The following is a 15458-nucleotide window of genomic DNA, read 5'->3' as shown; positions in this document are numbered from 1 at the left end:
ACTCTAGCAAAGGGTAGCTTGGAAGCAAAGGGATAAGGATTGGCATTCCAGGTTTAAATAGAGGCTTAGGGTTAAAGGCTGTGGTGGAGTTATGGTTAGTGTAAGGGTTACCTTTAAGAAATCCCAGACTAGAACACAGGTAATCTTAGGGCTGAGGTTGGAGTCAGGGGTTATGGCTAAAAGGTCAAGGTCAGAGAGCTTCTCTGCTCTGGTCTCCTCCCAGTTCTCCAAGGCACGGAGGGCCAGGCAGGAAGCATCGGTTTCCTCAAAGCTGCTTCCCTCCTGGGGCAGAGTCTCGGTCACAAACAACCGCCACCACCCTGCCCCGCCCCTCCTTTCCTCCGCTGTGAGCTCAGAGCAGCAGGACAAAGTGTTTCAGACAAGGACAGCGGCCTGAGAGCAGCCATGGGCGCTGGAGGAGTGGGCCTCCTTGGGGCCGGGTGGCCCCTGCCTCTCCTACTTCTGCTCGTCACGGGTGAGTGTGGCCCTCCCTCTCCTAGCCCATGCTCCCTTGATCCAAGGCCTGGCGACGGGAGAAGAGGCCTCCTTATTCCTTTGCTTCCCTTTTGCAGTAGGGGTGCCAGAGATGATGAGCATGATGATGATGATGATGATGAAGTGTGTGTGTAAGACAGAGAGACAGATTGAGAGCCCTCCTGGCCCCCACCTGGATCCCATGCACACTGGCCCTCTCCCTTCCCAGCTTGCTTGTTATTTGGGAGCCGGTCTTCAGATAAGAGAAGGCAGATAAGGTGTGCAAGGATTTGGGGGAGCCATCAGTAGTCAGATCGGGCTCCACCTCCATCTCCCTCCCAGGAGGCACGGCTCAGGACTCCCCACCCCAGATCCTAGTCCATCCCCAGGACCAGCTGCTCCAGGGCCCTGGCCCTGCCAAGATGAGCTGCCGCGCCTCAGGCCAGCCACCTCCCACCATCCGCTGGCTGCTGAATGGACAGCCCCTGAGCATGGTGCCCCCAGACATACACCACCTCCTGCCTGATGGAACCCTCCTGCTGCTGCGGCCCCCTGGCCGAGGACATGCCCAGGATGACCAGGCCCTATCCACAGACCTGGGTGTCTACACATGTGAGGCCAGCAACCGACTGGGCACGGCAGTCAGCCGAGGTGCTCGGCTGTCTGTGGCTGGTGAGGCCTGGGAAGGGACGCCCAGGGTGGGGCACACCTGGGGTGAGATGCCTTTGGTGAGGGAGGTTTGAGGGGATATCTGTGAGGGGAGGCCTGGGCTGGGAGATTGGGAAAAGAGAGCTGGGTTGGGGTGGTCCTAGATGGGAGATTTGAGTGGTGGGTCTGAAGAGTGAACACAAGGCAGCAAAAAGTTAGGTAAAGCAGAATGAGGCAAGGGTGGTGGGGGGAGCTCTGGGGAGGGGAGAACTGGGTGCTGTTCCCTGCTGACCCTGCATCCTCCCCACAGTCCTTCGGGAGGATTTCCAGACCCAGCCTCAGGACACGGTGGCCACGGTGGGTGAACAGGTGATTCTGGAGTGTGGGCCACCCTGGGGCCACCCAGAGCCCACAGTCTCATGGTGGAAGGATGGGAAACCCCTGGCCCTACAGCCAGGGCAGCACACGGTGAGTGTACTTCATCCCGTCCTGGGTATGGGCACACCCTGAGGGACTGAGCTGCCCTCCAGCCCCGTGTCCCCCTGCAGAGCTAGAGGAAGAGAAGGCAGTGAGGCCTTAAGCTTCCCTCCCCACATGGGAGACTTCACAATGCACCTGGCCCTGACAGGTATCCAGGGGTTCCCTGCTGATGGCAAGAGCAGAGAAGAGTGACACAGGGACCTATATGTGTGTGGCCACCAACAATGCAGGACGACGGGAAAGCCGGGCAGCCAGGGTGTCTGTCCAGGGTAAGAGGAGGGTGGGTGGTCAGCTAAAGTCAGGGCCAAGGTGGGGAGCTCCAGTTAGGATGGTGCGGTCTGCTTTTGGCTAGGGTTATGGTATGTGGGACTCAACCTGGGATCAGGGCAGAGTGGTAGGGACTCCATTTAGGAGGAGGTACCCCCACCCCCATCCTAAGTAGAAATGAGTGCTCTAGACCTGGGAAATCTGGGGGTTTTGGTTCTTCTGTAGCTGAGCAATGTTCCATGTCTCAGTTCCTTCACCCTGGCCTGTAGGCCTCATCCCAGCCCTATACTCCCTATAGAGCCCCACGACTACAAGGAGCCTCTGGAGCTTCTGGCTGTGCGAATTCAGCTGGAAAACGCGACCCTGCTGAACCCGGACCCCACAAAAGGCACCAAGCCTGGGCCTGTTGTGTGGCTTAGCTGGAAGGTGAGGCCCAGGACCTAGGGGTGGGAGCCAGTCCAGAGCTTGAGAAAGGGCTGGTCATGAGCTCCCTGACCCCTCCCCCTTCCTCTGGACTCTTTCCCAGGTGAGCGGCCCTGCTGCACCTGCTCAGTCCTACACGGCCCTGTTCAGGGCCCAGACTCCCCCAGGAGGCCAGGGAGCTCCATGGGCAGAGGTCCTGCTGGATGGCTGGCAGAGCGCGGAGCTTAGGGGCCTCCACTGGGGCCAAGACTATGAGTTCAAAGTGAGGCCATCCTCCGGCCGGGCTCGAGGCCCTGACAGCAACGTGCTGCTCCTGAGGCTGCCAGAACAAGGTCAGGGAGAGACGCCCCCAGTATGCCCTCCGGCCCTTTCTTCTCTGGGGACCCTGGACTGTCTCGCTCTAGTCTGGCGGGATGGTGAGGCCTACTCCTGGACTCCTTTCCGCCCTGGCCAGGCAAGGAGAGCTGGGAGAAGCTTCTATTCTCATCAGTGTGGGCTCTGATTCTGTGTCCCCTTCCAGCTCTTTTCCCTAGAGTCCTCTCCCTCAGCATCCCTTACAGCCTGCCTCCCTCCCTTCAGTGCCCAGTGCCCCTCCTCAGGAGGTGACTCTAAAACCTGGCAACAGCAGTGTCCTTGTGAGCTGGATCCCACCACCTGCTGAAAACCACAACGGCATCATCCGTGGCTACCAGGTAACCCCCTCAAGCTGACACACTCCTTCCCGGTGGTGCCAGGATATCCCTCATCCTGCACATCCTTGCTCTGGGCACTGAGAAGAAGCACCTGTGCAGAGAAGCAAGGGAAGCTCACTGTTGTTGAGCAAGGACCTGCTGTCTGCCAGACACCACCAAGCACTTACCTACATGGCCTCATTTCATCTCACAGTCGGCCCTGGGTTATTACCCCCAATTTACAGACAAGAAAAGTGACACTAAGGTTACAGGTATAGGAATCAGAACAGGAATCAAATCAGGCTGTGTCTGACTCTCAGCTTCTAAGGCAGTGGGTGTCAGAGCGTGGTTCCTGGACCAGCAACGTCAGCATCACCTGAGAACTTGTTGGAAATGCAAATTCTTGGGCCTGGTTGTTAAGTTTGTCGTGCTCCACTTTGGTGGCCCAGGTTCAGTTCCCATGTGCAGACCTACACCACCCCTCAGTGGCCATGCTGTGGAGGCAGCTCACATACAAAAAGAGGAAGATTGGCAACAGATGTTAGCTCAGGGTGAATCTTCTTCAGCAAAAAAAAACCAAAAGATTTTCTTTAAAATGCAAATTCTTGGGTCCTTTCCTAGTCTTCATGAATCACAAACTCAGGGATGGGCCTCGATTTTAGCCTAGATTTTAACAAACCCTCCAAGTGATGCTGAGGCATGCTGAAGTTTGAGAACCACTGATCTAACGCATATTTTAGCAGATTACTTTTGATCTCCTCTGTCAGTCTAGAGAGGTCTCTCTCACTTTGTAGGGGAGAAGGAAGTGTGGGCGCATGTTGGGGGAGTGGCCCCAGGTGAACGGCAGGGTAAGATGACCACATGCCGAAAGTGTGATCTGTATGAAGGGTTCAGGTGCTGTGATGGTGCCAGGAGGCGAGTACTCACCTCTTCTTGTGTATCAGGTCTGGAGCCTGGGCAACACCTCATTGCCCCCCAGCAACTGGACCGTGGCAGGCGAGCAGACCCAGCTGGAGATCGCCACCCGAATGCCAGGTTCCTACTGTGTACAAGTGGCTGCAGTCACTGGCGCTGGGGCTGGAGAGCCCAGTAGGCCTGTCTGCCTCCTTTTAGGTGAGAGCAGTGCCCACCTGTCCCACCTATACCCCTTCAGCCCCCATTCCCACCTTCCTCTCCCTGCTCCCACCTCACACTTCCAGCTCCTCTACCTTGTCTACCAGACCCTCATTGCTTCACCTGCCTCCTCCTTCTGAGCTCCAAATCTCATACAGAGCAGGCCATGGAGCGAGCCACCCGAGAACCCAGCGACCACAGTTCATGGACCCTGGAGCAGCTGAAAGCCGCCTTGAGACGACCAGAGGTCATTGCCAGCGGGGGTGTTGTGCTCTGGCTGCTGCTGCTGGGCACCGCTGTGTGTGTCCACCGCCGGCGCCAGGCTGGGGTGCACCTGGGCCCAGGTGAGAGGGTGGAGTAGACGCCCAAGTGGTCAGGCCTTCCCTGGGTCCAGTCAGAATGCCACAGGGGTTTAGATCTCTGGCCAAGTGCAGGAGACTCTGGATTAAGTCTTCTCCTGCCCTCTTCAGGTCTGTACAGATATACCAGTGAGGACGCCATTCTAAAACACAGGTGAGAGATGAAAGGGGAGGGACCTGAGGTGAGAGAGGGGCAGAGGGGCCGAGGGACAGTGGAGCTGGGACTGAGAACTGGATGGAGCAGTAGTCTCCCCCGTGCCAGGCAGTTTGGGATCCTAGCACCTGAATCTCCCCTGAACTCCGAGTGAGAATTAATTTCTCTTTCAATAATATTACTAATGCACCACTTGACAGGTGAGTAAGCTGAGAATTAGAAAACTTCAGTGACTTGGCCCAAGGCAGCACAGCTAGTAACTGGTCTTCTGAACTCCTAACCCAGGGCTCTCGTCATTGACCTCTCACTAATACTTACTACACTCTCCTGCTGACTCACCTGCCGGGTGGAGAATAACTAGTACCAGAGGACCAGTCTAATTTCTAATTTTCTCTATACCCTCAGTGCTTACCCAATAGTGCCTTTGCATTTGGTAAGTCACCCACCTATTGAGCGATCATTCCTTCACAATAATCCACCCACAGGTCCAGCAGAGGGCGCTCTGCCCCACGTCATAGATTCTTACCCATTGTTCTCAATAACGAGACCAGCTTGCAGGTGCATCTGCTCCAGGGGAGTTTGGCTGCCAGAGCAAGTCTGTAGTTACGAGACAAGATACTGAGAAAGAAGACATCCTCTTCTTCCCTCCTGTTGGCTGAGTTTTACACTAAATAGGCCGTTAATCTCTGCCCACCTCCTGCTCTTTATCTCATTAGATTGCCTCTGGGAGGTTCACATTCCAAGCCTGCATCTTTCAACAGAAGTTCATCGAGCACACACTATGTGCCAGTCATATCCAGGCCTTGGGCTACCATTCTGCTGTCAGTTTCTCAGCCCAGAGCAAGGTTCCAAGCTGGCTGGTGCCACGTTCCTGCGTTGTTCTGTGTTCACTGGCCTTTCTCTTCCAGCTACCTCCTGGGCTTTGTCTGCTCTGCCCTGAACTTTCTACGGCTCTCTGGGACTTTTATCCCTGTCCTTGAGATTCCATTCTAATCGTTTTGTTCATCCATTCCTTTAGAACAGTCTCCCTCTGCCAGGAACTCTCAGTCTAGGCAGAGACAGCTATGTTAGCACGTGAATGCAACCCGGTGTTGGAAGCACAGAAACGTGTTCAAGATCCAAGGAGGAGTTTGGGGTGGGCAAATATGGAGGAGGAATGTTTCACATTTATCCTGAAAGTAAGAAGGGGAAGAGCAAAGGGAGCGCAAGAAACAGCCTGCTGTGTCCCTAGGTAAAGACAAGCACTTGGTCTGGCTGGGGCATAGGATGTGAGATGGCTCAGGGCAAAGGATAAGGTGAGGGAGCTGGAAGCCAGACCAAAGAGAGCCCTGTAAGCCGTGCTGGGCAGCTGACTCTATCCTGATAAATGGGGAGCCATTGAAGGTTTTAGGCAGAGAAGTGCTTTGTTCTGATCCCTGTTCTTGAAAGATGGCTCAGGCAGCCAGCATGATACCCAGTTCAAAGGGAAACAGACTAGATGTAGAGAGGCCAACATCCCTATAGCCAGCTCCTGCTCTGCCGGCTGAGTGAGCTCACATTTCCTCATGTCAGCTCACAGCATCAGCCTTATGTGGAAGGCCTCATTGTTGCCATTTTACAGATGAAGAAACTGGGGCTTACAGAGGCCAATAGACCTAGCTGCCCAGGATTGCACAGCTAGGCTGCAGCAGATGGGGATTTCCGGGTTTGTCTGGCTCCAGACCTGTGTTCTTTTCGTCTCAACACACAGCTCTTTCTGTAATACCTCCTAGCTCTGGGCAACTTGGACTTTCCCTGACCTGGGGATAAGAAAGTGGGGCTGAGTTTGGAACACTGGATCTTAAGGAGTTTGTGAAGGGCTGAAAAACACTGAGAATAAAGCTGACACCAGCATCTTCTCAACCCCTTCTGCTCCCTCTGAGCTGGAGGTCTTGGCCAATTAGGTTCCCACTTCACTCTGTTTCTCCTGCCCCACCCGCACTCTCCGTTTCCCCAGGATGGATCACAGTGACTCCCCTTGGCTGGCAGACACTTGGCGGTCCACCTCTGGCTCTCGGGATCTGAGCAGCAGCAGCAGCCTCAGCAGCCGGCTGGGAGTGGACCCCCGGGACTCCCTAGACTGCCGGCGCTCCTGTGAGCATGCCCAGTGGGGGCCAGGGCCTGGCAGTAGAGTGGGATCCCAGGACTGGAGAGGGGGGATGGAGGGTGGGATGCCTCACCATAATTCCTCCTGTCGTTTTTATTGCAGTGATCTCCTGGGATCCCCGAAGTCCAGGTGTGCCCCTGCTTCCTGACACCAGCACTTTCTATGGCTCCCTCATCGCTGAGATGCCTCCCAGCTCACCAGCCCAGCCAAGCCCCCAGGCCCCAGCTGTCAGGCGTCTCCCACCCCAGCTGGCCCGGCTCTCCAGTCCTTGGCCCAGCTCAGACAGCCTCTGCAGCCGCAGGGGACTCTCTTCTCCGCGCTTGTCTCTGGCCCCGGCGGAGGCTTGGAAGGCCAAAAAGAAGCAGGGTAAGGTTGGGGAGGATAGACAGAGCCTGAAGTAGGTGGTAGGAGGAACCAGGAATGGGAATGTGGTGGGCTGCACCCCACCCACAGCTTCCATTCTCCTGTACTGGCGGACGCCTATCACCAAAGCACTCAGCTAGGAGTGTGCTGACCTCAGCTTTCCTTTACACTGTGCTCTTGGTGGTTCGGCCACACCAGTAGTGAGCCGTGTTTCTGCAGTCAATTCGACTCAGCAAATATTTAATAAGCACAACTGTATGCCCCACATGGATACACAAGAGATATCAGATACAGTCTTTGCCCTCTGAGGGCTCAAAGTCTAATGAAAGTGCCTGACCAGGATACAAGTAATTCTAGAACCTGGCAGAATGTTCCCAGTGCTAGCATGCAGCCTCAGGCTCACATGGACTCATCTTGTGCACTAGGCATGGATCTACATGGGCACCGACTCCTAATTCGCTTTCCAGAGGAGAATGAGTATTTCCTTTCTGCCCAGATCTCTCCCTGGCTTTCAGCTACCTTCCTTGACTTTCCAGAGAGAAATAATTATAGTCTCTGTTTCTTTAGCAACTCTATACGTTAGGTGCATCACTTACATTTGTTATTTCACTTAGTCCTCGCAACATATTGGCTAGGTATTATTTCTCAGATTTTACAGATAGGGAAAGAGGACCAGAAGTGGGTAACTTGTTCAAAATCCCACAAGCCAATCAGCTGCAGAACTCAAAGTTGAAGCCAGAATGGCCTGCTTCCAAAGGCTGCTCTGAACCTGTCTGGGAGGGCCCTCGGGAAACCCTATTCTCTCGACTTTTTTCTCCTGTTTCTGAACATTGGCCTGCACTCTGCCTGCTGTCTTCGTGAGCCTTCTGTTCTGATTAATAAGATTTACAAATGTTCGACAGCCAATTTTTTTTAAGTGGATATAATCCAACTTTTATGAAGACAAAGATGGATTTGGAGTAATTAAGAACTTGTCCAATTTCCAGAATTGTATGACTCTAATTACTAGCGAAACTGGCATTCTTTCTAGCTTTGCCTCAGAGTTTTTGCAGGAGAAATCCTCAGTGGTAATGAAACACCAGCTAAAAAGAGGTTGCATAAGTCTCATTTAGAAACCAGCTTTCCAGTGGAGCACGATGCTGACTTGAATATGCCGTATAGTCCCTCTCAGAATATTAATGCTCCTGGGAAAAGGTGAGGCGTTTTCCACAGCCAGTTCTTAAGCAAAGGTCCATTTCTGAGATGAGGCTTCCTAACCTCACTCAGAGGTTTAGGTCCTCACTTCACCCCTCTTTATCCTCACCCCTGCCCCACCCACTGCTGCCCCAGGATGAGTGGACCACAGCGACACCCCTGGGCTGGTGGACACTTGGCCCACCTCTGGTTCCCGGGGTCTCAGCAGCGGGGCAATATCATGTCATGATCTTTTCAAGAGCCCTGAAATTGCCTCTACTGCTGTCATCTCGTCCAAAAGACTGATGATTCTTTGTCTTCTAAAACTGGCAGCTTCTCTCAGTGCCCCCTCCCCCACTTCACCTGCTCATTCCTTTTTCTTATTGTTTGACCTGAGTTGTGGATTTTCTCCACGACTGATATTCTTGTGACTGCACTCTCCCGCGTCTCACCCATTATATAAGGTTCTTAGTTCTGCTCGCCTTGCCAGATACATACACTGAATATCCTCATTCATTCATTAATTCAAATGAATATGTATTGCAATTCAGGTATGCCCAATGAGATTTGACGAAATCTTGATAACATTTTTATTGTATAGTTTAAATTCAAATAACTTTGAAACTAAAATCCAAGTAATTCCAAGCAAGGTGGGAGGAGGCTTTTTGTTACCAGAATCCTTTGGAGGAAATAAAAAGGGCTGGGATAAATATAGCCTTTTCTAGGACTGGCCTTTTCCCTTTGCTTTCCATGCAAACCAACCAACCAGTATGTGTCCCCTTTTCTGAACTCAGTCAAGAAGCCAGGCACTAGACAAGACACAGCTGATGATGGCAGACTTGGAGCTCTTGAAGGTGGCCTCCAGGATTCTCTAGGTCATACAACTAAAGGAAATGAATAAAACCAAAGCAGCCAAAGTATAAAAGGAAACTTCGATGGAGGAAGTCTAGCTATTGTGAGGGGTTTTATCCCAGTGACTCAGAAGGTCTGGCCGCTGTACATGGATTCCCAGAGTCCAGATGGGCGCTTGGTAAATGCTGTAACCTTGGTCTTGTCCCTGCTCTGAACCAGCCCACGGTGGCCCCCAGATCTTTGAGATCAGACTAACTAGACAGCTCTGCCTCGAGTGTCCTGCCTGGTCTCTGGTTCCGCAAGGAGAGATCCCCTTTCCAAATTGACATCAGATCACGTGACTAATCTGAAGGCTGTTTCTTTTGTCCTTTTCTGGATGTTCTCCTGGTTCCTGGTCTTGAGAAAATCTTCCCTCTGTTCCCCTGTTCCTCTCTGGTTTAAACTTAGGTCTCTTTGGGTTTTGGCCTAAGAAGCATACTCACAGGTCATGGCTGCGTCTGTTCTTTCAGTCACCTCAGCTTCTCTATTGTCAGAGTTCACTCAGAGTCCTGGCTCTTAAATGGCCATGTGGGCCAGACGATAGCTGCCACCTTGTGTGTGATTTGTCTCATCTTGTGCTCACACCTCCAACTCTGATACCATCCACCAATTCACTCATTCATTCCTCAAACATTGAATGTCTATGGGCAGGGCATTGCCTCCCTGGGTGAGACCAACACGTCTTCCTATTCTAAAGTTCCTCTTGTTGTCAGCCGACCCGCTCCTGTCCCACTTGAACTGGTCTGGGGTTCCCTGGTTTTGTCTTACCCACTCAGCTCAACTTGACAGTCCAACCCATTTCCCCAAGTGAGAGATGCTCAAGTTTCTCAGGGCAGGACTATGTAGAACCATGTGAGATATTTGCAGTGTGAGAAATGGAAATGGACAGATTCTCTCCAAGAAAAGAAGGAGTATGTGTCTTCACAGAGCCAAAATTTATGAGAGGAGCAGCAATGTGAGGTATAGAGATCAGGAAGATTGGGGTGTATACAGTAAAGGAGAAGAAAGCTGTTTTTTTAAGGTATTCATTAGGCTCTGGGAACTTTCCAATCTGTTTTTATTTATTGGCAAAAATGATCATTTGAAGTGGGTGCTTACAAATGAAACAGGCTCAGAAAGGTTAATGGATTTATCTTAGGCCACACAGCTAATATGTGGCTGAGCCAGGCTATGAGTGCAGGTCTTTTGACTCCAAGCCTAGTGCTCCTTCCGCCCTGTCACAGCTGCCTGGATGAAGGTGGGCAGTGGAGAGGATAGAGGGAGGTTCTTTTCCCTTTTCTCTGGGTTCAGGGACACTTAAGCTTAACTGAATGATAAAGCTGAAGATAGAGCCTGTGCTTGGGCTCTGAAAAGCCCACCCAGGCTTGTCCCCAACCATTGATTCATTTCTTTGCAGAGCTGCACCAGGCCAACAGCTCCCCGCTGCTCCGGGCCAGCCACCCTATGGAGCTCTGGGCCTGGGAGTTGGGGAACAGAGGCTCCAAAAACCTTCCCCAGAGCCCAGGTGAGAGGAGGGCCCTGAGAGGGAAGCGAGGCGGGGCGGCAGTGTGTAGCAGCCCACAGCCCTGCATCTGGCTTCTCCTGTCCTGGGGAGGCTGGCTGCGTGGGGAGTGGGGTCAGGAAGCTGAGGGGGCTGGGCAGGCAGGCAGGCAGGGGTCTGGGGCTGACAGAGGTTCTGCCATTCTCATGCCCAGGAGCTGTGCCCCGAGCTCTGGTTGCCTGGCGGGCCCTGGGACCGCAGCTCCTCAGCTCCTCCAGTGAGCTGGTGACTCGCCCTCTCCCCCCGGCACCCCTCTCTCCTCGTGGATCCCCCATTCAGAGTCAACAGACCCAGTAAGACAGCATGGGTCAGGAGGCAGGGCTGGGGATTGAGGGTGTGGCGGGTGTTTGCTGAGATTGGACTTGGACGGGGGTGGAGGGAGGCATGGACAGCGACTCGAAGAACTGCACTAACCATCCTGCCATCACTGTCTTACCCCAATCAGGCACTTGGAGGAGCCCAAAGCTCCCTCCTCCCCGCCACTGCCAGCTGCCACCATCCCCAGCCTTATCCCCTCCAGTCCCCCCAGCCTCTCCAGCCCCCAGGCCTCTTCCCTCTCTGGTCCCAGCCCAGCTTCCAGTCGCCTGTCCAGCTCTTCACTGTCATCCTTCGGGGAGGATCAGGACAGTGTGCTGACTCCTGAGGAAGTGGCCCTGTGCCTGGAGCTCAGTGAGGGTGAGGAGACCCCCAGGTGAGTAGCCTGTGGGATAACCGGAGACCGCAGACAGCATGCTACAGGAGTGTGCTTATCTCTACCCCATTCCCCTTTCCTCAACTGGAATGTTTCTGCCATGGCACCATCCTACCCCACCTCAACCACTGAACAGTCTCCCATTTTGCCTCTTCCCAGGAACAGTGTCTCTCCCATGCCAAGGGCTCCTTCACCTCCAGTCACCTATGGGTACATCAGTGTCCCGACAGCCTCAGAGCTGGCAGACATGGGCAGGGCTGGAGGAGGGGTGGGGTCCGAAGTGAGGGGCTTGTTGTGCCCACCTCGGCCCTGCCCCACCCCCACCCCCAGTGAGGGCTCCCTGGCCAACGGCTGGGGCTCAGCCTCTGAGGACAACGGCCCCAGCGCCCGAGCCAGCCTTGTCAGCTCCTCTGATGGCTCCTTCCTCGCTGATGCGCACTTCGCCCGGGCCCTGGCAGTCGCTGTGGACAGCTTTGGCTTTGGTCTGGAGCCCAGGGAGGCAGACTGCGTCTTCACAGGTATGTGAGACCATCCCATCTTACTGCTCAGCCCCACCTCTTGGAGTGGACACCCCCCTTCTCCCCAAACAAGAGGCAAACCTTCCTAATCATCATCTACGTTGTCCTCACGCTTAAAACAGCTGGGTTTTGAGTCATTACTATGTCCCAGGAATATAAGTGCTTTATATACATTCATATTAGTAACAATTCTATAAGGATATTCTTTATCTTTCTTTTCTAACTGAGGAAACTGTAAGTCAAATCAGTTTATAAACTTGCCTAAGGTCACCCACAAGAACAAGGATAGATCAATCGTTCAATTCTAAAGCCCAGAGGCAGCCAATTGTATGGTCCATTCCCCTAACTCCAGGACTGTCCTCTTACCCAGACATGGGTCTCCAGGACTGTCCTATTACCTAGACGTGGGTTTCCAGAACAGATTGTCCCCTGACTTCTTCTACTTACTAACCCAGTGTTTCAGATGCCTCCTCACTATGGGAAGTTCTGTTTCCTCTCTTACTCCTGCTGTACTTCCAAGCCCTTCCTCTTGCCCTGTCTGTGGCTGGGGTGGGCTCACCCCTTCACATATCTAGCAGAGTGGGACCACTGTCTCCATGTCAACAGAAGACAGCTCACGGCTCCCCATGTCCCTTTGGTGTTCCCATCCTCATACACTCTATCAGATCCTCTATACCCATCTTAAGAACCCTAACTCTACCCTTTGCCCCCAAGCAAAACAACCAGGCTTGTGGCAAATAGGAGAGCAAGGATTATCCAGGACAGAAGTGCCCATAATGGAGACAGAAGAAGGATACCCAAGGAGTGAGAGGGTGACGGGAGTATGGATAGAAGGCCAGGGCTGAGCCGGGAGGAAACAGTTCAAGCTCTTTTCTCTAAAGAAACCAAAGGACTGTCTTCTTTTCCCAGGGGGCTGGGGCCTCTAGGGATATGGCCAGTGGAACTGATGGACTGAGTTGGGGCTAGCTTATGTCTAGGGTTAGGTGTATGCCTTAAGCAGGCTCCAAGCTTTCTGCCCTAAACTGGTCCCCAGGGGTGAAGGCCAACCCTCCACAGGTATCTCTACCCTCCCTGACAGATGCGTCATCACCTCCTTCCCCCCGGGATGACCTCTTCTTGACCTCCACCCTCTCCCTGCCTCTGTGGGAATGGAGGGCAGACTGGTTGGAGGACATGGAGAACAATCACACCCAGCGGCTGGCAAGGGGGCTGCCTCCCTGGCCCCCTGACTCTCGGGTCTCTCCCCAGAGAAGTCAGCTTGGCTGTCCTATGCCCAAGGCTGGCGGTAAGTGTCTGTCTGCCTGGCTACTGTGGCAATCTTGACTAGAGGGGTTTTGGGGAGGAGCCAAGAGGAAGCGTGGGGTCTAGCAGGAGAGAAAAGGAGCAAGGTAGATAACTCCGCTCTCCGCTTCTCCTACAGACTCCTCCTGAAGTGTGGCCCTGAGGCTGCAAAGAAGAGAATCAGAACCGCCTCTCCTGTCAGCCCCCCGCCAGGCTGTGGTGTGGGGGTCTTGGCCTATGCTTCTCTGCAGTTGGGGTCCACCCTGCCCGGCCTCCAGGAGAGTTCTCTCTCCGGGATTGTGAAAACAAATGAAAACAAAATAAGAACAAAGCAGGTCTGGAGCCCCTGGGGAGCAAAAGTCCTCACCTGACTCCTGGCCCTTGCCTTTTTCTCTGTTCCATCCACTCCCACAACCAGGCCTTTCTGGCCTAAGCAGCAGCCCTACCTCCTGACCTCCCCACCCACTTGGGTCACGGGAAGTGAGGAGCCCGAGGTCTCCCTGGAGGACAACAGGGCTTGTGGGAGAGGGCTGTGCAGGAAGGAGCCTCCTCTCTCAGCTTCACCTGGACCAGTCCTACCGAGGCAGGCTCAACTCTCTCCCCACCCACCCCGTGGACAGGAGACAAAGAGGAATGCCACTGAGGCTGAGGCCCTACCTCAGTACCAAGGCAGAGGGTTCAAGATGAATCTAGGGAAGAAGCTGAAGGAAGGGAGGTGTGAAAATGTGGGACAAAAACACCCTCCTCATACTGTTGTCACTCTGGAATTTGATACTATAAAACTGTAATGACTTGATTCTGTGAGATCATTCCCAGAGCACCATTGTGGGAGGGCACACGGAGAGAGGGAAGAATTGCCTGAGTTAGAAAGGGATCAAGCACTCACTGACACTCAGAGAGTGCCACTCACTTCTGTTCTGTAAGGGAGAGGTGGGTTGCATGCATCCATCAGATTTCAAGCAGAATCTAGGAAAGGGAGGAGTGGGGGATTTTCAGGGTCTGCTGGTCTTAGCAATCATTCCTCAGAAGACAACTCCTGCTTTCAGTGGCCCCAGTGCGCCTCCCCAAACACCACTCCCCAGACGGTTTCTTAAAATAGACAAAGCAGCTAAATTCCACAACAGGCAGAACTACCTGTAATGACTGGCTGGTGAATGCTCTTCAGACAAAACAACAGAACAGAGAAATGGTGGAGCAGGACGGCCAGGGCCTGAGCCCAGAAGGCTACTGGAGGGCAGGGAGGGCCACGCCTTTCTCACTTGGGGGGAAAAGCAGGGGCAGAATCCACAAGATGGAAGCATGACCAGGGCCACAGGAAGACACCTCTAGGGAGGACCAACTGGAAAGCAGGCCCTGAAAGGGGGTGATGGTCCCCCAAACCCAAGCAGCTCTACCTGGAGGCGGCTCTGAGTTCAGAGGCTGAGTGAGGCGGGACCCTGGGGGACTCAGGCCAGTCTGGGTGGAGTGTCGTGATCTCAGGATGAGGACTCAGTGCTGCGGATACACAACCCTTCCTCTCTATTTGTTTTTCCCTTTTTGGGTTTTGTTTTTCTTTTAGCTTCCTGTTAAAATTTCTTTTGAAAATATTCCAGCCCTGTTTGCCAGACTGAGGGAGAAACAAGGAGTTGCACTTAGGTCAAAGTGGCAGGAGGGGTCAGAGCCTGGGCTTGGGGGCAGCGACCATCCCCTCGGGGCCCAGGGCAGTTCCTGAGGCAGGGGAGAGCAAGAAGGAAACAAACCTCAGGTAACCAGTCAGTGGTGTGGGCTGTGGGTGTGGCAGAGATGGGGACTACCGCATTCACGTCCAAAATTTTTAAAAATTCTCTGCCAGCCAAAAGAATCATATCTGGGCCTCACCTGGCCCCTTTGTGAGCGGTCAGGGGTCTGAAAAGCCTTGTTTTTCCTTCTTGGCCGGGGTTTGCCCCATCAGCTCCTCCTTTCTTTGAGTTTTTAAAAATTATTATTGCGACGGGCATATTTCCTTATAGGAGAATGCATATGCCCCAGAAGAGGGCCCTAAGAGAGGACTTGGCTTGGTTTTCCGAAGGTGGGACAAGTTTCTTCTCACTGTTGGTTATTTGGAAAGTCCCTCTGGTTGTACCTGGGGGCACAGTGGGCTTCAGTTCCTTCAGGAGGCAGGACAGGTCGCTGTCTCCTAGCCCCTGGCCTCGCCTAGTGCTTTTGACAGGAGACATTCAAAAGGAAGTGGAAGCTACTCATGTGCATTGATACGCAGACCCCAGCAGCCCCCTTCCTCCTGACCTCTGCATGAAACCAGACACACAGG

At 53.6% G+C, this 15458-nt stretch overlaps 1 protein-coding gene across 2 annotated transcripts; it reads left to right on the top strand.

Annotated features, from left to right (window-relative positions):
• Nucleotides 1–235: 235 nt before the first annotated feature.
• Nucleotides 236–13967, top strand: ROBO4 (roundabout guidance receptor 4). Of its 2 annotated transcripts, none has more exons than XR_011440535.1 (18): nucleotides 236–475; nucleotides 817–1146; nucleotides 1433–1590; nucleotides 1751–1871; nucleotides 2168–2295; nucleotides 2396–2624; nucleotides 2872–2984; nucleotides 3908–4076; nucleotides 4235–4420; nucleotides 4547–4589; nucleotides 6565–6701; nucleotides 6817–7080; nucleotides 10538–10645; nucleotides 10836–10974; nucleotides 11127–11356; nucleotides 11532–11890; nucleotides 12969–13175; nucleotides 13311–13967. XR_011440535.1 is itself a non-coding variant. In XM_014741293.3 (18 exons), the coding sequence occupies exons 1-18, from the start codon at nucleotides 406–408 to the stop codon at nucleotides 13319–13321; spliced, it is 3018 nt and encodes a 1005-aa protein (XP_014596779.2). In that variant the 5' UTR covers nucleotides 236–405; the 3' UTR covers nucleotides 13322–13967. The 2 variants fall into 2 exon arrangements, 1 of the variants encoding a protein (XP_014596779.2); XM_014741293.3 differs by having other exon boundaries at nucleotides 11127–11372.
• Nucleotides 13968–15458: the final 1491 nt, after the last annotated feature.

The sequence above is a fragment of the Equus caballus genome, chromosome 7 (genome assembly GCF_041296265.1).
Source record: "Equus caballus isolate H_3958 breed thoroughbred chromosome 7, TB-T2T, whole genome shotgun sequence".
NCBI classification, from domain to species: domain Eukaryota; kingdom Metazoa; phylum Chordata; class Mammalia; order Perissodactyla; family Equidae; genus Equus; species Equus caballus.
The sequence above is the reverse complement of the archived record's forward strand: the minus strand, read 5'-3'. Positions and strand labels throughout refer to the sequence as shown.

Excerpts from the sequence above, each read along its gene's own strand:
- ROBO4 (XM_014741293.3), top strand. The coding sequence starts at position 406 with ATGGGCGCTGGAGGAGTGGGCCTCCTTGGGGCCGGGTGGCCCCTGCCT. Across the intron at positions 4,077-4,234 it reads GCCTGTCTGCCTCCTTTTAG|AGCAGGCCATGGAGCGAGCC; the intron begins GTGAGAGCAGTG and ends AATCTCATACAG. Across the intron at positions 6,702-6,816 it reads CCTAGACTGCCGGCGCTCCT|TGATCTCCTGGGATCCCCGA; the intron begins GTGAGCATGCCC and ends TTTTTATTGCAG.